At 39.6% G+C, this 27,150-nt stretch overlaps 1 protein-coding gene across 1 annotated transcript; it reads left to right on the top strand.

Moving 5' to 3' along the window:
• Positions 1–24,993, top strand: vps37d (VPS37D subunit of ESCRT-I). The gene is made up of 4 exons (XM_026372537.1): positions 1–200; positions 3,876–4,047; positions 14,325–14,407; positions 21,223–24,993. Exons 1-4 carry the CDS (start codon positions 78–80, stop codon positions 21,760–21,762), a joined length of 918 nt encoding a protein of 305 aa, XP_026228322.1. The 5' UTR covers positions 1–77; the 3' UTR covers positions 21,763–24,993.
• The last annotated feature ends 2,157 nt before the right edge of the window (positions 24,994–27,150 follow it).

Here is a 27,150-nt window from a genome sequence, read left to right on the forward strand (position 1 = left end):
CCGATGCGAGCGAGATGTGACCGCGGTGCGGGCTCTGTGTTTCCAACCCGTCTTCAGGCGCAATTTGGAGGAATAAAATGTCCAACTCGAAGGAGTCCGGCGGCTGTCCTGACGGCTACAGGGCTTTAAGCACAAGTGAGCTGCGGGAGCTTTTACAAAACGACGACAAAATGGACCAAATCGTTCGCCTCAATGAGAAGGTGGGTATCCTCTGTCCCCCAAAGTGCCGAGGGCAATTTGCGCTGGTTCAACGCTTTGGTGAATCTGTTCTTTTATTACGACGCTGTCCCGTCGTTTTCATCCCGCACAGTGTTTCGTCTTTAAGTAAGCGTCTGATTGTTTTTGGTGTTTGTATTTAATGCGCAGTGTGAAACGCAAACCCCGCTTGACATGGCTCGTCGATTGTCTGCGTGGCGAGTGGTCGAGGTCCCACCAGTCTGCGTCTCCTAATGTTTGCGGTTAATTAATAGTTAGTGAAGCAGAGATAAAACATCAATGGGTTTATTTGTGCTTTATTTCCAGACGGTTGCTTTATGCAACAAGCGTCCGTGCTGTGCAGGAGGCATTATATTGTGGTTTTGAAGCCCCCAAAACGCACCGTTCCGTGGTTTGAGTCCCTTCACCGAACTCCGTTTAAATAACTGGCAATGTAATGTTTCTTCATCTGCCTCGGGTGCTGTACACGAGCAAGGAGATGACTTGAGGAAACTTTTGGATTTATATGACATGCCCTCCAAGTCGGCATTCATTTTATATCTAAATAATCACATATTTGAATGAAATTTCAACTTTTGCAACGAGTCATCCTAAGTATCCTTCCCGCAAAAGATACTCTGAACGGAGTCAAAGAGCACAGTGAAACCCTCGACCCTCACTATAGGCTGTGTCCTGATATATTAAATATAAGCCGAAATGAAGGGTGGTTTCTGACCTTTTAAATGCATCTGAAGTCGGATTATTATATGTGTGTAGGTTTGTGTATAAGATTAATTAATTAATTAAAAATTCCCTGATTTCATGTTTAAAAACAAGCACATTAGAGATGTGCGTTTCAAGGCTTTAGTATGACCTTCCCGGAGTGAAGCAACACCATAATACCCCACTTTCTGTCACTCACTGGCACACATGCACAAGCAGGGGTTCCCAAACTGGAAAACGTGACATGGGGCCCCTTTTTGATCAGGTTTTCTTTGGGGCTGCTCAAACAAAAAAAGACTCACTCAGTCAGGATTCAGCAGGCTGGAGGATTGTGTGGCTTTTCACAGTCATGGGTGGGGTGACAACAGAGCATGGAAACATAACCTGGGTGGGCGAGTCAGCGTCATGCACGCTCTCACTGTGATCATGCATCTTGGTAGTTAACCATTAAAAAATCCAGGCCATCTTGAAATAATAATAACAAATAATATTTATAGAGATACTTCATTAATCAATTTGGGAAAATGTTTGCAGACAGCCAACTGCAATTAATACACCAACTACATCCCTCTTATTCCTCAATTTGACGTCATTTTGCTCATTTTGATGTTACATATTTGGTGAAAGTTGTGACATTTAAAACCTGTTTGTGTGGATTAATTGGGACGATGGAGCCAAAGTGGGTAAATCTCACAGTACAGATCATACAATCCTCCACCGGGAGTTGAACAGAGTTACTGAGAGCCACAATCCAGAGAGCCTGGGGGTGTCTTAGTGAGTATTAACCTGAGGTCCCATTTATCTGTAAATAATTAATAATGCAGCACAGAGTGTGAGATGCAGTCTATTTAAACATGACCTATACATTGTAAAGCTTACTGTTCTGTGGCGGCATACACTGATGATTTCACTCTCTCCTCTCCACGTGAACTCAACCAGCAGAACACTTCATTAGTCCTCTTAATTCTTAACGAATCCTATGTAAACCGCCGAGTTAAACCATTTGTAATGATTCACAGCTATAGATGCTACAACTTTCTTGGTGGACTGTTGGTCTGATTCTTATTAATAACTGTCCACACCGATTCACTGTTCATTCAAGTAGCTTCTTCAGTCATTTGGATTTCATGATTGAATGCTTTTTGATTGGTATGTTAATACATACAAAGAGTTGAACAGTAGCTTGTCGAATTAGTCTTTCAAGAGTTTGTTCAAGCAGTTTTAAACCTGCAGTCACTTGTTACTTGTTGCCTCCTTTTTGGAAACTGTAGAAACAACACTGACCTTAGAGAAATTTCAATATGATGAACATGTCAGCAGACAGTAGAAACTGAGCCACATTATCATTCATATGGATTTGTGTTCATGTCCCCCTGTTCTATAGTCACTATTCTTTTTAGGTCTGCTTTGGTTTGCAGTCTCCTCAGGTATATGATCTATCTGTGTCTTTAATCAGTTGGGTGTGAAGGTTCTAAAACTGAAACACACATCTATGATGAAGCCCTGTGTCCTCACCCAAACTGTTGGAGGTCTCCCACCTCTCTCATGGGGGAGTCTCCCATACATTAATGCCCTATTATGCTCATAAATTTGATACAGTATCAGAGGATCTACTACTCGCCTTTGTCATGTGGTTTAAGAATCGATCTGGGTTTAAAATCAACCCGAACAGTGCGAACGCAGAGTTACAGAGTTGGTCTTCTGCTTGACACTTGCAGTACATATCCCTTCATTACAGTGCTGGTCTGGTGTTACTCTCTTTCATGGAAAAGATTTTGCACGCTGTCAGTCTCATCTCAGACTGACGGTTAAATTGATGGTTTCAGTCTGCAGGAGCCTCATTAGGTTTGAGCCTCATTTGAGATGAAAGAGAAACACCTATTTACTGCATATCATGTGGCCAGACACGTTGAACCACAGAAAACAACAGTGCTGCTCCTTGGCTTCTCTGGTGCAGAACTACAGCCTCTTAAGTGTCATTTGTCAGGGATGGTAAACACTGTCAGACTCGCTTTACAGCCCGTGCATCAAAATGCAAAAAAAAAAAAACACTCACTCCCATAAGACTACAGCAATTGGTTTTTGAGCCAAAGGAAACAGAGTGTTTGCTTTGATTCCTGTTTGAGGAAAACCGGCTGGATGATCATTCTTCAAGTCTGAAACTGTAGCCTTATATTCTTTTGAATGAACAGCAGATCTGTAGTGACTCTTTCTTCATTTGACTTAAGGGCACATTCTGCAAATTCCTGTGAACTTGGGACTCATACATCCTTTTTGATGACCCGTAAAATTTGAGACAGATGCACCGTACAACACTGGACTCAATGAAATAGCCTTGAGACCCAATGTGACTAACTGTTGAATGAAAGCAATTGAGCAAGAAAAGTATCCGACTGGGCAGAATCACAGGAATGCTGAGGCTAATGGAGTAGTCAAAGAGAGTTCAGATTTTGCAGCACACAAAGTGGCATTGTCACTGTTTGAGACGCCAGCCATTTCTTTAGAGCAGTCCTTTGTTTGGCAGAACATAAAGGGAGTGGCATTCATTTTAATAATTTATTGCCATTGTATAGTGTCTTGACAGTGTGACATTCCCACCCCTCCCCCATGTACAGGTGCTTTTTTTCACCATTGCAATATTAAAGATTTGATTTGAATGCACATGTAGATTCATGTTATACATATAAAAAATACAACACAGTCCCAGGGTTACTTAGTTTATTATGTTGAAAAGCATCACATTATCATTTTTGAGAAGAAGAAACAGCAAAGATGAATCAACTAATAGTTGCAGCTTCTCAGTTAACATGTAAAATAAAAGTCCTCGATTCATGTATAAACTGCAATTTCTAATAAGCCTATATACAGATTTAACACATGCATGATGAATCTGGCATTATTGATCATGCTGTTGGGGGAAAACCTACCATTAATCAGACCTTTTTAAACTTTTTCAGTTGCAGGACCTTCAAGTGGACAGAGAGATGCTGTTGACCACCAACCGGAGTTTGGCTGAGGAAAGTCTCGCCCGACAACCCCGCCTTAATAACGGCAAACTCCAACTGGCGGATAAATACAAAGAACTGTCCAGTCTGGCAAAAAAGTGCTGGGAGAAACAGAGTAATCTTGGTGAGTTTAACCCTCTGCTGAAATGACATGGGTAAGGGGCTGGCTTCTTCTGGTTTCATATAGATGGGATGCCACTGAACAATCAGAGGAGAGTGGTTAGGATGTCCCTGGTTCAGTTTCTAGAACTGAATGTCTAAAAATTAGATTATGAAGTGAAAGAAAAGCTGCAATTTGTCATTTTTCTGATGGTAGCACTTTCTCTCCATATGAACTTAAACAGCTAACCACTGTATCTTTCTGTGCTTAGATGACCACAGAGCTTTTAAAGGGCTTCATGTTGAATTCAATGGAAATAAACCAAAAGAAGAAATCGGAGAAAGCCAAAGAAAAGGTTGCGTCCTAACCATTAAGGTTAAAACTAATTATACATGATATTCCACTGTGGCTCCTCATTGTCTTCCCTTGTAATTGCAGTAAGACACATGGCCTTTAGGCAGCACTTTAAGACATAGAAAGCAAAAATAAATCACTGTGACACTCTCACTAGTTCACAAAATGAGGGAAGTTTCACATCAGAGTACAGAAAAAGCTTCAGAGTGTCACTGAGACGAGCCTTCAACTGCTCAGTTAAAGCCTCGGCATGACTGGAGTTTGGTCATGGGAACAAAATGAGCATATCAAATGCCAGCAGGAAGCTTGCAGCAGTTGTCAAGGAATTTGCAGGGTGAAAAGGGCCTTGTCTTTGTTTAGGCGAGTCATGCTTTTGACGGGGCAGCTATAAGGCAGCACCAGAAGATGTCCTATAAGCCTCTGCCCTAAATTTTTAAGCCTCAAGGGCGAGCTTCAGAAATCTCTCACACTGTAAGAGCCAGGGCATGAGCAGGTGATAACATAAATCCCACTGCATTCATTTCCAGAGGTAATGTCAACTGCTACTTATTTATTACAGGGTTTAGGCTTCATTGGAGCAGGCCCAGTGCGTGGTTTAGCCTCGTGAAAAGGCATTGCCGGATTTCTGCCTCAGCTGCCGGCCAGTGATGGAAGTTGGGAGGAATGTTAAACTTCCTGTTAATGTGTGCGTTTTACACAGATGCTATCCCACCTCCCCAGCAGAGCAGGATGGGCGGGGGTCCATCCTTCCTCTGCACAACATCTGATCCTCATTTGGTGCAACAAGGGAAAAGAAAGAAAAGATGAATAAGGAGGGTTTTCTTGAAACGACTAGTCATAGCAAAGACAAACTGTGGAGTGGATCAAGGCATTCGGCTCTATTGTTCAGAGCATCCTGCTGCTTGCTGGACAGAATCTGGGACCAGAAAGAGTCTGACAAGTGTTTTGGTCCTCAGATGGAGTTCAAACCTTGGGTGTTTCTTATTGTCTACTCCATCAAATTTCCCTCTTAACTGTTATAGAGATCTGGTTTCCGCTGTTTACTTCTGTTGCTACACTAGTTATTCAAGCAATTAGCATTTTGAGAAGGGGATGTACTGATCCGCCTTTTCTTTGCCAGTGCAGATTCAGATACCCAAACGTGAGTTGTTGCCATCAATATGAGTACTAACTGTTAACATTTTAATGCCTACAGATTAGGATTACTGTTTTGTACAAATGCAGATGATGAATACTGCTGAGCGGCTGTGATATATGCTAATCACCGCTAATGATGTTCTGATGTCCCTGTGTGTGCAAACAGCAGGTGGAAAACTTAACCTCAGAAACCAATAGCTACCATGAATCTATCTGATGAAAAAAAATTTGACTTTTGTCTTGTGTATTAAATCGAAATATAAATCAGTCACAATTAGGTTAAGTAACTATTAGCACCATACACCCTTCAGACTGGATTGAATTTGCTGACAAGAAGTGATTTTACCTTGCTAACCATAGAAAGAAATCCAGTCCAAATGGGACTTAAACCACAATATGTTGTAGTCTCAGGCTTCTTGTTTTCTAAAAGTTGCTTTAAGTCGAAACTTGATTGATTATTCAGCTAAATCTTAATAAAAAAGTAGTCTCACAGTTCAAGAGGTCATATTCTGCTTTTTGTGTACTGACGTTACATATATACTTTTGTGAAGTTGGGTGCCCATGTTACACATTGTCAGAGGCCCAAAGTTTGAGGTAAATGTGTGTTTGCTGGTAGTGAGATGCCCAGGTTTCAGTCTGGCAAATTTACTTTTTGTGACAGTTTTTTCTAAATGCAAACCTTCAACCATTGTGAAAATCCATGACTGGCTGGCAGCACTACACTCCACCAGCTAGTTTGTGTCTAGTTCCACCAGCAGTAGTTCAAGTGTTCGTGCAGAGATTGCCATGTCTTGCATAAGGTGTTTTTTCAGCTTCAAAAAATATTTATACTTTATATATTTTCTTTACTTTTCCCAAATACAAAGCCATAAAATAACAATGAACACAGTTTGGATCTGTGTTTTTATCTAGTCACAGCACTTTACTGATGACAGTTTTCACAACATGTACAAGTATGCAGCAGGATTTTTGGCTTGGTTGTTGCTGAAAGATGATGCTGTTCCAACTGGGCATAGAGAGGCCCACAGGACGACTTCTACATGCTGCCCAATCAGGCCCAGGTGCTTAAGGCCTTAGAAGACATTTAATGTATTTGCACTTTTTCAACTTAAAAATCATATAATCTTGTGTTAGTGCAGCCCAAGATAAAAATATAAACCCTGAATTAAGCATAATATGGCCTCTTTAAAGTCACTTTTTTTATTTCCGTGTTTAAACAGTGGTCTTTCATTAACTGCAACCAAGAGCTTTGAGTGTCCTAAATATAGCCATAAAAGACTTAATGATGTTTTAGTGAGAGAGGATATTTCTGGAAAACAAATGATCTGTTGTCAGTGAGCAACTTCGCAGATGCAAAACAGTCTGAAAATGTTCTTTCGTTGACGCTGATGAAAACCATAGTTCAGGTGTCATCTAAACATAGTCCTATTTTTAGGAGAGAGATCTGATTGAAGGAAAGAAAAATGTAAATTGTAAAAAAAACTATTATTATTTTAAGTTTTATATTTAACAGCATTAGGTCACTTGAGATATTTTCCACAGTCTATTATTCAAAACATCAATAGAAAGTGTTCAACTTTACTTTGAATAAAAGAGCACCCCCTTCCCTCCAGTTTATTCGCCTCTTTAAGTATATTAATTATACAAATTCAAATCCATGTTTAAACTGTAGGAGATGATATTTAATGTGACAGTAGCGTCATTCGACCAGAATGCACTGCAGTCACAGCCACAGTAACTGCGACTTGTTTTGAGTTCGAGCATCTGTGTTCACATAACAAGTGGCTAGTTTGGCGTATTTCCTAAATTGCTGCTTTAGATTTCCTCAGTGGGTGTTGTAAAGCATTCTGGGACACTACAGTGAAGTCACAACTCAAACATGGAGATGAGGCAAGAGGCTAAATGCACATGAACAGCATTCACCCAGCTCCTTCATTCTGAAATACATTTGAGCAATAATGTACACCTTTTAATTTTCTCAATGCTATTTAATCCAAACAACCCAGCAACAGCCCACTTATTTTAATTCTTCATGTATTTGTTGTTGCTTTACCTCTAAATTCACAGTGTAACCTCATAAATCCACTGGACAGAGATCTGTCACATTGCTTCTGCAGGATAGTTTGTCTTGTGCACGTCCTCAAACGTTCCCCACTGGGAAGGTTTCATAAGCAGAGCGGCTTGTTGTGGTTTTTCCTTTATTTTTCCTTGTGTTTTTTGTGGCTGATTAATAAGGCTGCATAGTGGAATGGTTTCTTTCGTCTGTTTCATTGTTATTTCCTACTTTGTTCTGCTGCCCGAGACTGCCCGACTGGTGGGTTGAAATTCTTCAGAAATGTACCAGAAACTTCTTCTGTCAAATTTAGACTTGCTGCACCTATCTTTAGCAGAGCAGAGAGACGCTTCTGAAACACACTGTGACACACCTGGTGGAAACAAACATTGACGAGAATGGCAACGATCAGACGCTGGGGCTTTTTTTTTTTTTGTTGTTTTTTCTCAAAATTAACAATCACATTTCTGGTTTGAACTGGAATAAGATTACTTCTTAATTCTTGGAATTAGAAATGCTACCAGATCACTTGAAGAACGTTGACCTTAGCTATCCCATATTTGACATTTTTGTGCTGGTTTGATTTCAAATCAGATTCAATTTCAAAGAGAAATCAACACTTTTTCCTTCAGAGACCATGAAATAACCCAAGATTACAACCTCATTTGTCAGCTCTGTAAGCAGAGCAGCCTCATATTTGGCTGCTGGCACCAGTTTAGTCAAACTATAGTAGGTAGACTTTGGCGGATCGTGTGATATTTTGAATGTTTTCAGCTGTTTAACTACTGCAGTTTGCTGACACCGGCTAGGCTGCACCGTTTGTTTATTACAATTCTTCTTTAATCTCCTGTAATCCATTTGCCAATCTATGTTTCACATTAAATTAACATGAGAGTGCAGAAATCATGTTGCTGTGATAACACAAAAAAAAAAGTTCAACCTTTTGCTGCTGACCACACAATAAATTCTCTTCACACCCACTAGTTCGGCACAAACAGGGGTCAGCCTCTGAACATCCCACTACTTGACTGTACTTGCCCAGCCTTGTTTTCACAGTGTACTTGTGATGCTGGGTGTGGTTATAAATATGGGATTATGGGTTTGTCTGCTGCCATTATAACAGATCTTAGTGAATGAAAGCTGGGAGACAAGTTTTTTGTGTTCACTTCCTGTGGGATTGTTTCTATCCGGCACCTCTGAAGCTGGAGAACAAAGTGCATATGGTGTCTATAACTGTCCTTTTTTTGTTAGGGACTTTCCATATTGAGATTTTAATAAAAGGATTACACAGTTTGAGTTAAAGTCAACATGTGGGTTTTAAGGTTATAAAATATCGGAATATCCCTCTGTTTCTCAGTGTGGGATAGGAACTGTGTGTTGTAGATTGAAACATTTATGAGGCACTTTGCTGTGGAGACAAATTCACAGTTAGATTATTGTCTGATACATATTTTAGGAAGTCGGCGTGAAGGAAGTGGTGTCAGAGGATGCACAAAGCAAGTAAAGATGCTGAGAGCATTAGTCACAGTGGGTAAAAGTTAGATAAAGGTGCAGGGGTAAAGTTTTAATGTGCAACACAGATGTTGGATTTCCAGTACAGGCAAGCTTTTGGGTTCCAGTGAACATAATATGCTGCATTTACAGGTAGGTAGGTGCAGTGTCTTTTTTTTCCCCCCAATTAACAGTTTTAATCGTCTTTTCTTTCAAATATAAACTATGATTAACATACTATACATTCACAGCGTTTGTTATGCATAATGTATACACAAGGCCTTGCACAGCCCTAGAAAGTGTCTGAAGAATCAGGTCCAAACATTGTTCACACATGCAGCACACAGTATTTCTCCACTTATCTAATTTGATGGGCAAAGAACAGAGAGTAGCATACACTGTACAGATCACAGACGTTCTTGAAACAAATTAGTAATTTGCGATACTGAGCCAAATTAATAAAATCTTAATTGTTTCATGCAAATGAATTTGATAGGATGGCATGAACCTCTCACTCAGACCTCCCTCTGCCTATAAAGTTAATATTTAAATAGACGCAGGACCTGGGGTATACTAAATTGCAAGAAAACTGGGAAAATCCTCCAAATGTAATGTAAAACTTAGGAGAGATATGGATTCTGGCATCAGACAGTTGTAAATCTATTTATTAATCCCATGAGGGTTAGTGACCAAGACTGAACAGGCTGAGGAAAAGTCATCAACCCACAAAAACTCAAAGCCCACAAAAATGTCATGGTGCTGATCACAATGTTTGATTTACAGGATTCGCCACAGCCACAAGTACGTGAAAGGATGCTGGAAAAATGGATGAGCTGATATGTCTATTTCAGATGTTATTTCTCCCTGTAGAGCGTTGCAGCGTTTGGCTGAGGGTACTGAATGAACTTAAACTGAAGAGGGTTAGTACCACATTCAGACTTTGATTCATAGTTTTATTATGTGTTAAAATTGTATAGACAGTTGAACCACGTCCAACTTTTTCCTCCATGAGGCTGCTTCATTTTGCCAGAGCCCTGTGGTGCCAGTCCCTGCTGCGTCTAAACACACACCCACATTTAAATGGATGAGAAGTGCCGCATTTTTTCACACATAGTAAAACTCTGTCTGAATGTGGCTATACCATATAAATTCCATTCACCTCCAAGGTTTTGGGAAATTTTATAGACTGATGCCTCAACTTTGGTCCAGCAATCTAAATCACACATGTTTATTATAGCATTAGTATTTTTGCAGTATTTTGCTATATATGATGACATGAAATTGTGTTCCAGAGCAGGTTTTACTTAGTGGAAAAGTAGTTTGCTTATTTAGAGAAATACAAAAAGAAAGAATAAAAGAAAATTAGGTGTGATCCAAAAGTAAGTTGCTGTGGGATGTTAGCTATTATGGCATTAATGGGTAAGTGATATACAGAATGTGTATAGTTAGTTAGTTAGGTGTAGCTGCATGTGATTGTGCTGTGGTTATGTCCCTCTGTTCTTGTCTAAAAACACATTTTCTAATACAGCCTCTGAAGTCTTTTTTTTTTCTTTTTTGTTAGCAGAAAACTGATCTTTGTAGCATCTAAAGACATTTAACTTTATTGCTTTTTCTATATCTGTTTGCTACAACAGAACAGTGTGTGAAGCAGAAACTGAAATAGTACACCATTTCTTCTTCACTTCTACTCCTCTCTGCTGGTTTGTTTGTCTTACCTTGATGCATTGTGGCATCCAGTTTCATTGTTTTTAATCTAGATGGGGGTAATTGCATAAACAAGCTGAAACACCAGGTGTGGATACATACACAGTAGTTTTGGAACAATAATGATGGTTGAATGGTGGCGTAAGTTGGCAACGCTTTGATACTGAAAGAGAGGCAGCTGAGCTTAGCTGGGTGCCCTTTGAATGTCAGGACACGAAGGTCAGCTACGGTGGGCTCCCGCCCAATTCAATTCCTGAATATAACATAAAGGCTCTGAGGTTGCCAAGCTCTGACATTGCGTCAGAGAGGACAAACATGAGCGTTTAGTGCTGCAGGGGTGTAATTCGCTGCTGCCTCGTTGGCTCATTTTCAAGCTCTGTATATAGGCCCCATCTGAAATACCGTAGCCTGTTTGTGTATAATCAGCAGCAGACATGAGAAAAGTCGTGCTGCACTAAGATTTTAGTGACATTTCTGCTTATTTCTCAATGCACTTTTTTTTTCTTCATCAGACCCTTCTGTCATAAGACTCAGCGACACAGGAAGGCCCTGATTCATTTATGAATGTCTTAATCTGAACAAGAGCATGGTGTTTTATTAAACATTACATACATGCAAAAACAGCCAAAAACAAAACTAACAGAAGTACCCCTCACACAGGCTGCTTTGTTGTGTTTACCACCACATGCAGTCGACTTCAAGCAGCTCCAAAATAACCACACAGCTCTGCACATGTCAGACTGGTTGGTATATAACTCTTTTGTTTGTTGTTTATATAAGAGACGGGTTACAGCAGCTCATTAATCGTGTGCATCGCATCCTCTTCATCCTTTCTAACTTTTTTTTGTTTTTAGCAAAATCTGAGTTTGATATTTTATTCTAGAAATGCATTAGACATGTGCATGTCAGTGCTAGTATGAAAAAAAAATACAGACAACAGGATTTCCTGGAGACGTGTGTCTTTATTTGTTGAGTGTGTATGGCAGAGCCCGTTCAGTGAAAGACTCTAAAACCAATATTTGCAAACTGACATAGCAGTGATGTTCTCCTGTACTATGCCTCAGTGTTTGCCGGAGGACTGTAATAGCATTGGCGTGCTCTATTAACATGCTGAGATCAGCTGTTTGCCATGTGGATGCTGCTCAGCCTACATGATGCATTCACAGTAACAGTGACAGTCCCATCGATCAGTGTTTGTGACAGCACGAATCATCCAAGAACAAGATGCTGACTCTAAACCTGACTAGACTGGACACCCTAACACTCGGGGCTCGAGGGGAATTGGTGCTTGATGTTGATCTGATTATTTTGTCCTGGGAACAGGCTCTTCAGCTTTCAATAACTATAGACCTGTCACAGTTGAACAATACGATTTTTCATTTTTTGGTTGGTCCAATCAGGAGCTGTGAGATTGTACGAATGACTAATGGTATCAGTGATGAAACTTCAGCTCATAGAGGAAGAGAAATAAAGAAAAATTATTTGAAACAACTCAAGTTTTAACTATATTAATGCTGCTTTCTTTGAGTATTTGTTCAGTTCTTGGTTAGTTTCATTATATGAAGCAGCTCCTCATCATCTCATATCTGCTTCCAGACAAATGTGTTACTCCATCAGCGACACCATTCACTTGCTAATGCAGCACAAACGTAGTGTTGGCCTCTAGGTTCAGTCCCCCACATCACTCTCCACCTCCTAAATGTAGGTCACATACAGCTGCTTCAGAAGTATTTGTTTGCTTGGCTGTCACCTCTCATTACACCCCCCATCTCCCAGCATCTGCGGTGTGGGGTCCAGAACCAGGCCAATCCCTAATCCACGCTTGTCTTTTACTGCTACCAAGTCATTGTTCACACAACGATGGCCAGGACGTTGAAACTTCACATGGGTTATTAATGCTGAGGGGACTGCGTTATAGAAAGCAGAACATACTGTGCAGCATCAAAGAGGAGGTTTGTTCGAGCCTTAATGTTTCCTCCCCAGAAACCCTTTACTGTTTAAAGCACATTTATCCTCTTAAGATCTGGTTGAATGATCTGGCTGCCAAACTACATTGTACATCAGTGACAAGCAGGGAACATTTAAACAGAATATCTCGTCTGGAAATGCATCTGTCTGCACACATTGTTCATTTTTTCTGTGTCTGTTGAGATGGAGTGGGGGGGGGGTAGAGATTTCCCCAGGGTGGCTTAGAAATATTAGAGTCGTTACTGTGACCTTTATTTGCCCCTCAGTCTCTACTGAACCCAGTCTGACTTGTGGGAGATAGCATCGCTGTCACAGCAGCTCTTGGAGGGACAAGACACACTTTGCAGTCAGTTGGGTCAAGCTTGTTCACGATGATGACTGACCGCCATCCCCAGGAGGTGAACACATGCTGTGCATGTGTAAGAGCGCTGCACTACATACATATTTATCAGGGAGCATGTGCCCATTTCTGTTGGTTGTTCTTTAGACATGATGATAGGATTGCTTTCTGTATGCAAACTAGTGAATAAATCCCATCAGTAAAAGATAAGTTTACCTCACACACGTATCTCCCCTGTAATTTAACTAAATGTAGTATAACTATCTCCTCTGAAAGTAAAGGTAACTGTTGTTCAACATCTGTTATCTCCAGCTCCAACATGATCCACTCAGTTTCAGCCACCATTGACAAACAAAAACAACACTAACCTAAATTAGCATAGAAACGTACTTGCCACTTGGGGTGCCTGCAGCATAGGCTCTGCATAGATGAATCTAATTTTAGACTCAACGATGCCCCCAAGTTATATTAAACTAGGTTTTTTGTTTGTTTGTTTTTTTTTGTTTTGTTATATGATGCGCCTACTCATTCAAATAACATAGAAATTATACTGAGAACCACAAAATAAGACCTAATTCCAGTTGTAAAAACACTGGAATTGTTTTTCACTATATTCAGCATTCATCACTGTCTCTTGTCAGACATAATGATGCAGCTTGCTTGTTCCTAGCATAACGGTGATATGAGCTGGTTTGACTGTTCTGTGACAGATTAAATTTGATTTAACTGATTTTATGGTTTTGTGAACTGCTGCCCCTTCCTGCCATCTTTCTGTTTGTGGCTCAAACTTGCCAAATTCAAATGAACACAAACCTCTCAGACATTCTTATTAAGGTACAATGTCACAGAAGTGTGGAAAAAAATATTCATTCATCTTTATCCATAATTATTTGTTTGCTGGCGTATTATTGATTTATGAACTGCCTGCAGACAGAATAAGAAGATCTAAATCGTAGTAATATAAGGAGATGGCAAAAATGGGATGGATTTCAGTTTTGTGGTCAAACCAAACTAAGACCAGCTTCCCAAAATAGCTCTGTTGAATATTTACAGTGCATTTTCCCTTTTTTCTAGCCAACAACTGTCCACCCCATCACCATCGTCAGCACATACCCTGAAGCTCTTTGTGATTTGGAAAATTATTTTTTCTCTGCTGTGGTTTCTTGGTTACTGGATTTTTATTCCAACTCCAGTTAAGTCATACCTAATCTCCCTGCCTGTGCATGCATCAGTGATGTTTCTTTGTTATTGCAGAGGCTCATGTCCAGAGGCACAGCCTGCAGACGGCGCAGAACCTGCTGCAGGAAGAGGTGGCACGTGCTGAGGAGCATTCAGAGGTAAAAAACACAAAAACCGTCACATTGGCATCACTATAGATGATTCCTGAAAAGCCTGCAGTGTAGCTGACAGCCCACCCACTTCAGTGCAATCTGATCTTTAAGAGACATGAGGCAAGAACATATAATAAGTAGTGCACCAACGTCTGAGAGACGCTACACCCACTTCCACCACAGCAGCCTCTGTAGATGCCTGTACGTACTGTACTGTCTGTCAGTTCCCCCTTCAGATGTTACATTTTAAGGATTTAGTATCACAAAACTAATTCAGCTTCCTTTCATGGTATATTTCTAGTAAATGTTAATTTCTTGGGGTAAATTTAGATCCCTCTGCTGTGCTGCTTGATGGTGAAGACAGGGCTTAAATGTTTATCTGAATAAAAAAAGTTTTTTTTCCTGAAGGATATAGAACAGCGATAAGGAGAGTGCCTGTGTTTTAGATGAATATTAGTATAATATTAGTCTGTACAGTAGCTCAGTGGTTCCCAACAACAGAAATGTGAGAAGTTACAGGATGTTATTTTCACTCTTGAGCTGCTTACGTGTGCTCTGAGGTGATAACCTGTGATGAGGGATCATAAACATATTGCTTCACGTTAGAGGAATAGTTTGACATGTTGCTTTCTTGCCTAGAGTGAGGTCATAGTTGTTACCACTCTCCAGTGTTTTAAATGTAAATGTCAAACTACAGTCAGCAGCTGGTTAGCTTAGCATAACATACTATCACATTATACTGTATCTCATTGGTTTAGTGTATACAAAACCTGAAGTTTACTGATAAATGTCAGATTTATGAGGGTTTGGAACTGCTCCTTTAAAGAGCTGCAAGGCCTGAAAGATGGGAACCACTGCTGAATAACTGTTCCCGCATAGTTGGACAGATAAACCAAACCAAATGCCATCCAAAAAAAAAATCGTCACTTGACAATGTACCGATCCCAGACAGTTTTCTTGATTTTTAAACCAGAAATGTGCAACTTTATGAATTTAAAAAAGTCACTTACAGGCAGAAATGTTTCAGAGTGATAAACACAGAGCCAAGTGATAAACACATCACATGCTCACATGAGCAGCTTAGCTCACATATTAATTTGCCTCCTTGGCTTTTACATTTCAGTGCTAAATCACAGCACAGCGTTAGTGTTGTGTATCTGTGAAGATACTGGAGCTTTGGCTTTATTCTTTCACTGTGTGGGAAAAGTGAAATTTTAGTTTTAAATTTTTAGATAATTATGAACCAAGCTGTGAAAGGATCATCGTTGTATCTTTACTTCATTAGCAGAACATGTATGTATGGTACAACAGCTGTTTATTATGTTTGCGTTCATGTTGACCTGCATGTGGACAGCTTGATTTATACATAACTTAACCTTAAAACTACAGTGATTTTATGACATAAATAAATGTTCCAACATTACACAGGCAGGTTTGAAACCAACTTCTTGTGAATCTGTCTTATTTCTGTTAGAAAGAAATCATGGGAGCTTATTTTGTATGTTTGTGTCTGTGCTGTAAAGATTGTGTACAAAGATAACAGCTCTAATTACTGTTTTCCAAATGTCTTGGTAGACATTGTTTATTTCTGACTTAGTTTGTTTATCTTTGGGAGCGCATTAGTCATAATCGCCTGCTCAACAGCTCACGGTGGATTATAGGTGGATTTTTCACAGGTTGTGTTTGTTCGATATTAAACATTATTAAATATCTAATATTTTGACATTTTTTTTGCTTTGATTAGATTTGAATAGAAACCTTTATATTTATTTTATTTGTTTAATGCATTAAACATCTCCATTCTGTCACAAGCTGACACTGTCTAACATCCAGAAAATAATGACCCGGCATGAGAAAGACACATTTGTCAGGTTAGAGAGCTAACTAACTTATCTGCTGTAGATAAATTTAATGTTTGTGTGTGTACCTGATGTATGGAAACTTATGTAGCATCTGTAGTAGAGTAAATGACAGCCAGAAATATATAGCAGGAAATCGGGTTTCAAATATATCTGCAGATATCGACTCTGGTCTAACTACTATCTACTGGATCTGTTCATGGCAGCAGTGGTTTACACTGTGTCTCTGCTGCTAATCAATATTGTGCCGCCCAGTCACAGGCTTACAGACTGAAGTGCTGTTTCTCCAGAGACCTTTTCTTATATTCCATAATGGACTGGACTGAATTTGGCTGCAAGTATTCATGTCCCTGGGTGCTGTGTACAGTATCAGGTCGAAGTATCATAAATCTGCTGGGCTCCATCGCATGCAACACATTTCACAAGCCCTATCCTACAGTATCTTAAAGCTGACCTAACATAGCTGCTATTACCTTCTACCCTCAACCAAGCAAAGAGTAAACACTCTTGCAGCTTGAAGCAGTTCATCATCTTAAACTAAGCTGCCATGGCTTGCTTCATCTGAATGCAGTGTCTGGTTTTTTATTTTATTTTTTTTGACAGTGTACGTGATCATGTCTTTTTGGTATGCACTATCTACAGAAAGCTTCAGCTGCAGTGATACAATAATTTATAATATATATGTGATGCATTAGCAAGCGGTCTTGTTTAAATCCTACATGTTCCTTTGGCCTTGAGCAGGGCCTTGATGAGGGAGTCTTGTTCACGGATGAAACCCACACTGCTCCTCCAGGCTCGGATTGATCCGTGCAGTACACCTCCCCCACCTCACACGACTCCAAACAATACCATTACTCAGTCATTGGAACAGCTGCCCACTGATTGATTAAGCAACACACAGCACAAGCCAAACATCCTTGCAGAATGAATGCAGAGAAAATACCTCAGTAGATATTTGATGCACAACCAGGCATGTGATTTTATACCTTCATATTTATAGATTAATTGTTTAACGATGATGATGAACATATTCACTAATCTGTGACTCTAATTTTATGATGAAATCATCTGTAAAATAAAATCTCTGTGCGTGTAGCTGTACGAGCTCTGATTTAGGAGACCTGAAGCAACACACAGTCATCTCTCTGAAGACTCCGCGTTCTGTGACTATCTGCTCTGATCTTTGCAGATTAAACCCTCAGAGGGTCAATAGTGGTTCAGTGGAAAAAGATTTTCATGGTAGTTATACATGAGCGCCATATCAAACACAACAATTTCCGAACATATTATTTCCAATTTCTATTGTTCCTGTAGTGACATTGAGCATAAGATCTGTTTGTTTGTTTTTTGTTTCTTAGCCTCAGTGTCAGATGGAAATCCTCAGAACTCAGAATAGCCTTTATTATCATTGTACATCATGTATACAACAAATTTGGTTGAGCTATATTGGTGCAAAACAATACAAGGACAGTATTTATCTAAACAAATTATATAAAAGCAGTATGATAATAGAATCATACAATAAACACACATATTCCCACATTAATCACTCACTGTCACACACATACATATCACACCAATCTATAAAGGTTGTATATGAGTCTCTATTATGTGGTGTTTAGGAGTCTGACAGCTAATGGATAAAACTGTTTTTCAGCCCGTTTGTCCGTCTTTTTATGCTTCTGTATCTTTTGCCCGAGGACAGGAGAGTAAAGAGATACCATCCCTAAGAATTTTTCTTTCAGAGTGCAGCCATGTTTTTTTTTTTCGTTCTTATTACCTTCTGTAGAGCTTTCCTATCCACAGCAGTTGAATCGCCGTGCCATACTGTGATACAGCATTTGAGGAAGATTTCTATCATGGAGAAATAAAAAGAAGTCATCAGCTGTTGTTCCACCTGATTTTACCGCAGGACCCTGGAGTCTCTGTTGAGCCTTTTTAACCATCAGAGATGTGTTGCTGAGCACCATGTGGACAAGTTTCCGACCTCTTCTCTAATTCGCTGATTCGTCACCTTGGCTGACAGCTTCTTTTTGTACAGTTGCCTAAAGTCAAACAAGTTTCCTGATTAGGAGGATTCCTCGTCAGGTACCAACATGAACAAGCATATCTGATGTAGGAAACACAACGTGTCCTCGTTCCATACATCAATCTTGGTGCGGTTGTTGTTGTTAAACTGTCAAACCGAGTTTGTTTTATCTTATTTGTGCAGATAGAAGTTGAATTAAGGGCAAACGGAGCACAGTGACTTGAGTTTAAACTCCACTTTGTCGCCTCATTTTCTCAAGGGCCTGCTGGTTTTGTGTTAAAGCTGTTGGACTGTGGCCAAGAGGGGACTGATGTAGTTCCCTGTTGTGGGTTTTGTCGCACACATGCAAACTCTTTAACTGTATATAAGGCTTAATAATGAAGGATTCTCCAGCAGAGGGTGAGCAGCGCACTTAATAATTTCCTCAGTTTAATAAAGGAAACTAGATTAGTTTTTCTGTATGTGTTAAAGATCACAGTACTGTGAATAAAATTGCAAATAAACAATGAGAAACTGTCTGGAGGAGGTGAAATAAAAACAGATAATAATTGGATGTTAACGGCACATTTTGTTGACATAAACTGTTGAAGGTAACAAATGGGGACGTTTTCTTTAGCTCTCTTTTCTTATTCTCAACCAATTCTTTCATTTTTCATTTGAACAACTAATTTTAACGCCATGCAGGTCTTCTAGGAGAGACTGTGAAATTGTCCCTGTTTTATTAAGTGGTGCCACGCCTGCCCCCACTCTGATGGCCAGCTTTTCTCTCCCATCTTCAAGTGTAGCCATTTGAAACGACCATAAACACTTTTTTGTTCCCAGTGAGTCAATTGTTCCAGCTCTGCTAGTATATGCCTATTCTCCTCAGCAAAATCCTAATGAGCTACTTCTGCTCCACCAAACTGCTGTACTGTATTTTACCTCAGCACCTCGAGGAAGGAGTCAGGCTCATGTCAAAACACTGACAAAAGGGGCCTTAAGAAGGTCCAGTCATGGTTTATAGTCAAATAGCATGACCTAAACAGAGACTAGAGTGAAATGTTAATGCAGAATGCTGTGTTTATACCCCAGATGAAAATAAATGAGCCTCTGCCTGTAACAGCTGCTGTGTATTGGCAGTAAGGGGAGGCTATTCACTGCAACCTGAGGTCATTCAGTACTGTCTATGCCAGATGGAGAAGCTTGCGAGTCACAGTGGAAGCAGCGGTAGTAAACGAGACCCTCCACCATTCACATGATACAGTTGACCAGTGGCCAGTTGTACTGTAGGGGCAGTGAAGCAGGCTACGTGGGAGTTTAAAGGATAAGACTGGGTTTTTTGTTTTTTCTTCCTCCACAACCTCAAAAGATCTAAGCCAACAGTGAATTGAAGCTACTTTCTGTAGCCTGATATATTGTACTCATCTGTGCCTCAGAGCTCAGTTTTAGTCCAGAAACAATTAAAACGACATCACTGAGCCACACTGCTGCACCGTGTAACATGTTCCTTCAGCATCATTAACTCTCACACTGCAGTTTGTTTTGGGTCAGTCTTACATAAATTTCTATTGCTGTTAATGTGCACCAAGTCACAGCTAAAAATGGCCTTGAACAATTGCACATTCTACTGGTATTTGAGTAATGTTTATTATAAACAATGCGCTGCTGTTTCAGGAATTTCTTTTTGACTAAATTATAGCAGCTGATGGTGAGATTCATAGCAAGAGCTGACAAAGCGGGCACAAATATAGAATGGCATCAGCTTTAAATGAAGGAACAAGCCACCAATTTATTGATAACTAGTACCGTCCTGCACTCTTCTAAGGGAAGAAAATCTTCATTTGTATTATAATATCTCACTGTTAGCATTTTTAACAATTAAACATGTTTTAGTTCAAAGATAAGAAAGTACAACTAGTATTAAGCTGGGTAAAATGTAAAGATGTGGCTCATTTCTTTAAAAAATACTCAAAAAGAAGAAGAAAATAGAAGATGAAATATAATAAGACACAGCATAGCATCTTCTCATTTACTTTTGTCTCACAGCGATATGCTCCTCTGTCTAATGTCTGTGAGGCATATGATTTTTAGAAATCAGATTTTATATACATGCACATGTATATTTAGCATGAAATTACACTGGGAAAATGCCACCATCTGTTCTTCTGCCATCATTTCATGCACAAATATAACGTCTGTTCTCGACGTTCAGCCCAACGAGACTCAGCTTTTGTCTTTTAGTTAATCCACCAAGCCCGTGTGAGACCAGGTCAAGTTTCATTTATTATATTATTGTACTGGGAATAATATTATGTACAGCTGGGAAACACTGATAGAAATCATTAATTATAGGTCTCTACTGGTTTTCATAATTCTGTGACCAGTATGACCATGAAACATATTAAATTGCATTATAAAGACCTTAATGTGTGTAAACATTGTGTATTTTGGCTACAGACCTTCCACATTGTGTCCATGTGAACAAGCAAAATGCCATAGAAAGACCAAAATGGCTATAAATCTGTTCTTCTTCTCCAGGCCTGTGTAAAACTGAGTCAGACTTGGCTTTAAAACAGTCACTGTGGTTTATGCAGTGATCATTTCACAAATATAAATTCCACCCTCAATCAGGCGAGGCTCAAACTAAGCTCCTCACATTCTGGGAACACACACACACACACACACACACACACACTCTGGTCACATGGTTTTCAAGCTGTGCCCAATGTAACAGTTGTAGCACATGGACTGTGCAGTTAACTGTGTAAAATGTATTTATGGGGAAATGTTGTGGCAGACAGACTGTGCCAAAGTTCATGGGTAAACATCCCTGAGCTGAGTAAATCCTCTTTATACTTAAAGGAGTTTGTTTGAACGACTCCCTGTGGTTGGACCTCCCTTTGTGTGTTGTCCTGTCTGCTGATTCTGGTTTATTTGTCTGCCCTGCTTCACAGGAGCTGCTGGAGAAGTTCATGGAGGGAAGCGTAAGCCTGGATGAGTTCTTAGACTCCTTCCAAAGCTCCAGGAAGACGTGTCATGTCCGCCGAGCTCAAGCGGAGAAGTTGCAAGAGATCGTTCAAGCCAAGCTTCAGCCGGGAAAAACCAAGAGAGCAGAGGAGAGCAAAGTCCCGCAGGTCAAGAAGGACTCGGACCAGCCGCAGGAGCCTCAGCGGCCAAATGGCTTCATAGCACAGGGACCTCTTAGAGTGTTCCAGGTACGCTACGGCCTGACGCCTGCCATCCTCCTCCCTCATTACCCAGTTTCTCCCCCTGCCTCAGCACCAGTCCATCAAAGTAGCACCCCCACACCTGAACCTCAGCTAGGACAAACCCACATCCTCAGCCCAAGCACCCCACTTCCAGGACACGGCCAGCCGGTGGGCCTCAGGGTCATTGGACAGCTGTCAGGGGGCTGGCCGGCTAACGGACGGCCGGTGAGAGTCCAGCCGCTTTACAGGCCAAACCCTCAGCAGCCAGAGCCACCGTACCGATAATCTGAAGGAGGGGGGAAAGGGGGAGGATTGAAAAGCTGATTTGAAAGGTCTTCCAAGACATGGAACCAAACAGTGGCTGTCACATTAATGTAAGAAAGACCGAGACAGGCAGCACTGCACGCATCCATTTCTCTTCTCTATCCATGACATCCAACAAGCAGAGAGAGAGATGCAGCAGATGACAGACACAGGGAGGACTAGGGATGGGTTTTGATAACAACTTCCATTTTGGATCCAGTGAAATATAGTGATTCATAAAGCTCAGATGCAAACTAATGTCTTCATCTCTTCTCGCTCTTATGCATTAGCAATGAACATGGGGAAAAACATAGATGGCTGTAAGGCTATTAATCAGTTTATTATTTATTAAGCACATTATAATATGCTCATGCAGTGGCAAAACAACACACCAGGAACAGAGTAAAGGAAAATGGTTAGTTAGTACTGTATTTTGTTATATGTAGCTCTAGTAATGGCAGCTTATCTACTTAGACATAAAACACACGTGTCCTTAGGTTGTAGTTTCAGTATCATATTATTTCTTTGTTTATTTCTGCCAACAAGATGTGACCCAGCATCTTGAGATGAAGTTGCTTTACCCTTTAACTTCATGAGAGAAGATGAGATCAGGCATTCAGAAGGACTTCTGGATTTGAAATCGCTAAAATGTTATCAAACACCATCCCGAACGGAAGGACATTTATTGTTATTTTAAATTTTATTATATTTTTTTATATTTTACTTGGAGGGATGCGAAGCACATGGTTGTGAAGCACACCTACAGCGCTGGAAAAAAAAAAAGGATTTCATTGTTCATTCATGCAACTGAGGACAGAGAGAGGCTTTGTGAGAGGCCAGGAGTCATCAAGATGAATGATGACATCAATAAAATGATGTTTAATATAAACTCTCATTGTTTTCATCCATCAAATAAGGCAAAGACTGTCATACTTGGAAGCCTTCCCGAGATAACGAACGCTGATATTACATCACTGTAGAGCAAACTTTAAACAAAGACGTACTGTTGAGCAGAGCAGGTGGTATTTATTAGTAATTCTCAGACTATAGCCTGTCAATATTATTTGTCGTGTCGCGTGTTATCATCACACGCGATTACCCAAAGCCTTCTGCCTTCTCGTGCGTTTCATGAACAGTGTTGCAGCTCGCACTTCAGTGAGCAATTTATTTATTCATGTAAATCCTATTTTAAATGGCTGACTTCAAAGCTTCTTGTTTACCATGATAAATGAAGAGCTGCTTCTCCTTTCAAGGCAGACAGTGTTTTTATTTCTCCCCCAAACTGAGATGCAGAATGAAGGAAATTAATCTCTGTGAGAATACCAGCGCTCTGCAAGCCCACAGTCGAATATAAGGAGGTTTAGGAGGTTTATTTCTCATTTCACTCTCCTTTTTCTCATTATTCATCCTTTGGCATTTAAAGGGAAACACTTTGGATTGTAGTTATAATGGTTCTGCTCTTGAACATACATTTTGCTCATTAATATCTCATAAGTGCATGCTTACTACAGCTTGACAAAGTACATGAAAATGCCTTTTGCAGGACAGTGCCCAGTTGTTTAGAGCATTTTTTTAAATATCCTTCAATCTTAAACAGGAAATATCCCCGGATAATCAAAATGACTATAAATGCATTTCAAGGCTCTGAGGATTTCTCAAACGATAGCTTAGCTTTTTATTTTTCACAACTTTGGGCTTAAATTTCATTGTTTTGTTCATGTTCTCAATGATCTGAAACTGGTTAAATATAATTAGTCTTTGTATTGCTACAAGCAAAATAACAGATCCACGGCGTCCTATTGGCTTGTGGAGAAATGTTTGATATGTAAAATGTCTATTACAGTTTCCTTGAGTTCAAGTTGACAGATTTAAATGTCTTGTTTTGTCTTAGTAGCAATTCAAAACCCAGAGATATTCAGCTTACCACCACGGAAGAAGCTGGAGTCGGTTAAATTTGTTTCCAGTCCAACCTAAACGAACTGGTTGCTGGCTGTAGTTTTATATTTAAAATCTTCTGATGTAACTGGGCACTGGCTTCAACCAAACATGCACTTCTGTCTCCACTCAGGGTCTTTAGAGGGGTAAAAAAAAAAAGGTGCTGCTGCTTAACCTGTAGCACAGATGGACCCGGGGATCTTGTACCCATGGACCTCATGTCGTCACCCGCATTCAGCCCAAACCCCACCTTAAAGCTGCAGTCGCACCAAACTTTGTTTCTCATTTCTCAGAAACACTAATTTACTTACTGTCTTACTGCCTCTTCTGATTTAAATTAGACCTGTTAAACTGTTCTCCAGTGCAAGGTCAGTTTGAGAAAGGGAGTGGGGACTGTTTATATGTTAGTTGTATAGCTGTTGTGAGTTTAGGAGCAGGTTTTGGTGTGGCTGCACCTTTTACAGAGACTCCATAACCGTAACGATGTCACCAAATTACCCCAGACATCCCATTGCTGCAGTGAGATTTGACACAGTGAAGGTTGCTGTACTGTTTCAGCTTGAGAGTAATTTTTGATAAGGCTTTATCTTAAAGAACCTGTATCTTCTTCCTAATTTCCTGGAAACTTAAATCACAATTTCCAAAAATATGCTGGTATCTGGACGCTAAAATGAAGCCCAAAATCCAAATTTAGAGAAATAAAAGAACAATCCCACAGGACATGAAAAGTATCTGCTTCTTTCTGACACCTTCAGCAATAATTGTCATACATGAGTGTAATTTATTTAATTTGAACTGGTGTGTAATGACTCCTCAAATTCAGGTCTATAATCATGTAAACGTCATCATTCTACCTCATTTACAGAGACTAGACGTAAAATAAAGAGACACGGTATAAGACTCTGCACATTTTCTGTTTAATCAGAATGTATCTTTGTTTTTTGTTTTTTTTATTTACAGTGAGTTTATGAACTATTTTCACTTACCTATTACAGTTTCCAGTTTTTCTTTCAACTTTCTAGGAAATTATGAAGTGTTAACAGGAAATTAGCGGGAAAATACACTAAATGCAAAAGTTTTTTTTTTTTTTTTTTCTTTAAACACGAGCGTCTGAATCCACCTTTACCAAATTTCACTGGTGTTTTATTCAGACCAGATGATTCTTGTAAGATTGGATGTTTATGTGTTTGGAATATCTCAAAATGTAAAGTGCTTGTTTTTGCAACTGTGGTTTTGTTTGTCCAGTTGATTATATTGTGTCTTTTTCTAATCGGGGACTTATCCCAGCAGCCTTATTTAAAAAAATAAATAAATAAATAAATACAGTAATAAAACTGATAAATTTCTTTTAGAATAAAAATTTCAATTAAATGAATCAAACACCCTCAATTCATATTATTTGCATCACAGTATGTAAGATGGACGAGCAGTGGCTGCAGGCGTTCTTACTAGATTATGAGCGATGTCAAACCTGATCAGCACTGCAGCGAGTGAAGACGGGCTAATAATATCCAAGTCAACTGATTTCCGTCTCTGTGCAGAGCAACGTCAGCCCATGTGTTCAGCAGCTGCAGTACAGGACACGTGGCTGTCAAAAGCTTACCGAATAATTGGAGTTAAGAGTTGTCGACCTGACAGTTTCTAATCTTTGACACGATTACAGCGAACTTTTCAATACGTTGCTGTTTTCTTTTTCTTTTAATCATGTAGTAAGTGGCTGGTGTTATCTGTTTTTAATCGTCTTCCTCAATCTGAAATGACTGCAGGGGCCTCATATAAGCTTGAATGTTGTCCTAATGCAAAAATGTGAGTTATGAAGCGCTTTATAATAAGTAGGTCAGAAATACACCGGAGAAGTCAAATACACCTCAGACATGAACAGAAACCTGCAAAAACAATCTTAAAAAAAAAAAACAGAAATAACAAAGAAAAAACATTTAACCATCTTTATAAATTAAAACGAGGCTCCTGGGGCCTCATGTGTAAACTGTTTTGGATGTACAACAAAAAAATAAAAAATAAATGGTTGGATTCCACATCCTAAATGATTAGCATGTGAAAGAGGTTGTCACTACCCTCAAAAAGGCACAGTTGGTGGTTCAAATGCTTGTTTTTCATACAGTCACTCATTAATTCATGTTAAAGGGCAAATTGGCAGAAAGACTTGTGAAAATGCCAGTAAAACAAAAAAAATCTCATCTGTGCTGTTTGTATCAGGATGTCTGGTAAGAGACAATGTTAATGGCTTTAAGTATGTGTAGAACAGTGGCAAGAAAAAGTATGTGAACCTTTTACAATTTTTGTACTTTCATGTCTTTAGTGAAAACAACCATAAAAGCCTTATAGTGGTAGTGGAAAAACTATGTGAACCTTTGGAATTAATAACTGTATGACCCCCCCTCTTAGAAGCATTAAACTGCACATCGTTTAGGAGGAATTTGCAAAATGCAGCAAATCAGGCCCAAATCCCGATGTTTCCTCTATCATACTTTACGATTGGTATTTTACACCAGCTGTAGTGCTGTGTGTTCTTTCCAAATTGTTCAGTCTTAGTTTCATCAGTCCACAAAACATTTTGCCAATACTGCTGTGGAGCATCAATGTGCTCTTTGGCAAACTCCAGGCGTGCAGCACTGTTCTTTTTAGTAAGCAGCAGCTTTCTTTCTTGGGGTCCTGGCATAGACACCCCGCTAGTTCAATGTTTTCCGTACTATAGACTCATAAACACAGATGTTAGTCAGTCCTGATGATGCCTTCAAATCTTGGCTGTCACAAAGTGTTGTTTCTTTACCTCACTGATGAGTGTTTGTTGTGCTCTTGTGTTGTGGTCATTTTGACTGACTGCCTGCTTGGTCGAGTAACTACAGTCCCAAAGTGCCTCCATTTGTAGATTTTTTTGCCTAAATGTAGACTGTAGGTGAATTTCTGAAGTCTTTGTAACCCTTTCCAGCATCATGTAAATCATCTGTTCTTGATTGTAGAATCTGTCAAAGCTTCTTTTGGTGAGGTATGGCTCACATAAGCGTATTCTTCTTGTGCAGAGCAAACTCAAAAAGTTTGAGTGGTTTGAGTCAAAGTAGTCCACACCTCCAAATTAATTTTCTTAACAAGACCCCAGGAATGCTAACACTTGGCTTCAGGTAGCTTTTTAAAGCTAAATATTTCAAGGGTTCACATATTTTTTCCACTAGTACTATGATGTTTTTATAGTTGTTCTCAATAAAAACATGAGAGATCAACAGGTGTTATTATTTTGGGCACATTATATTTGTTAATACTCTTGACTTAGATGAAGATCAGCTCATATTTTATGACAAATTAATGCAGAAAACCATGAAATTTACAAGGTATATGGTTCACAAGGTTCACATATTTTTTCTTGCCAGTGTATGTGTATTTAATTGTGCATAAAACATCAGCAAATAGCATCTTGAA

The sequence above is a fragment of the Anabas testudineus genome, chromosome 14, assembly GCF_900324465.2.
Source record: "Anabas testudineus chromosome 14, fAnaTes1.2, whole genome shotgun sequence".
Classification (NCBI taxonomy): Eukaryota; Metazoa; Chordata; class Actinopteri; order Anabantiformes; family Anabantidae; genus Anabas; species Anabas testudineus.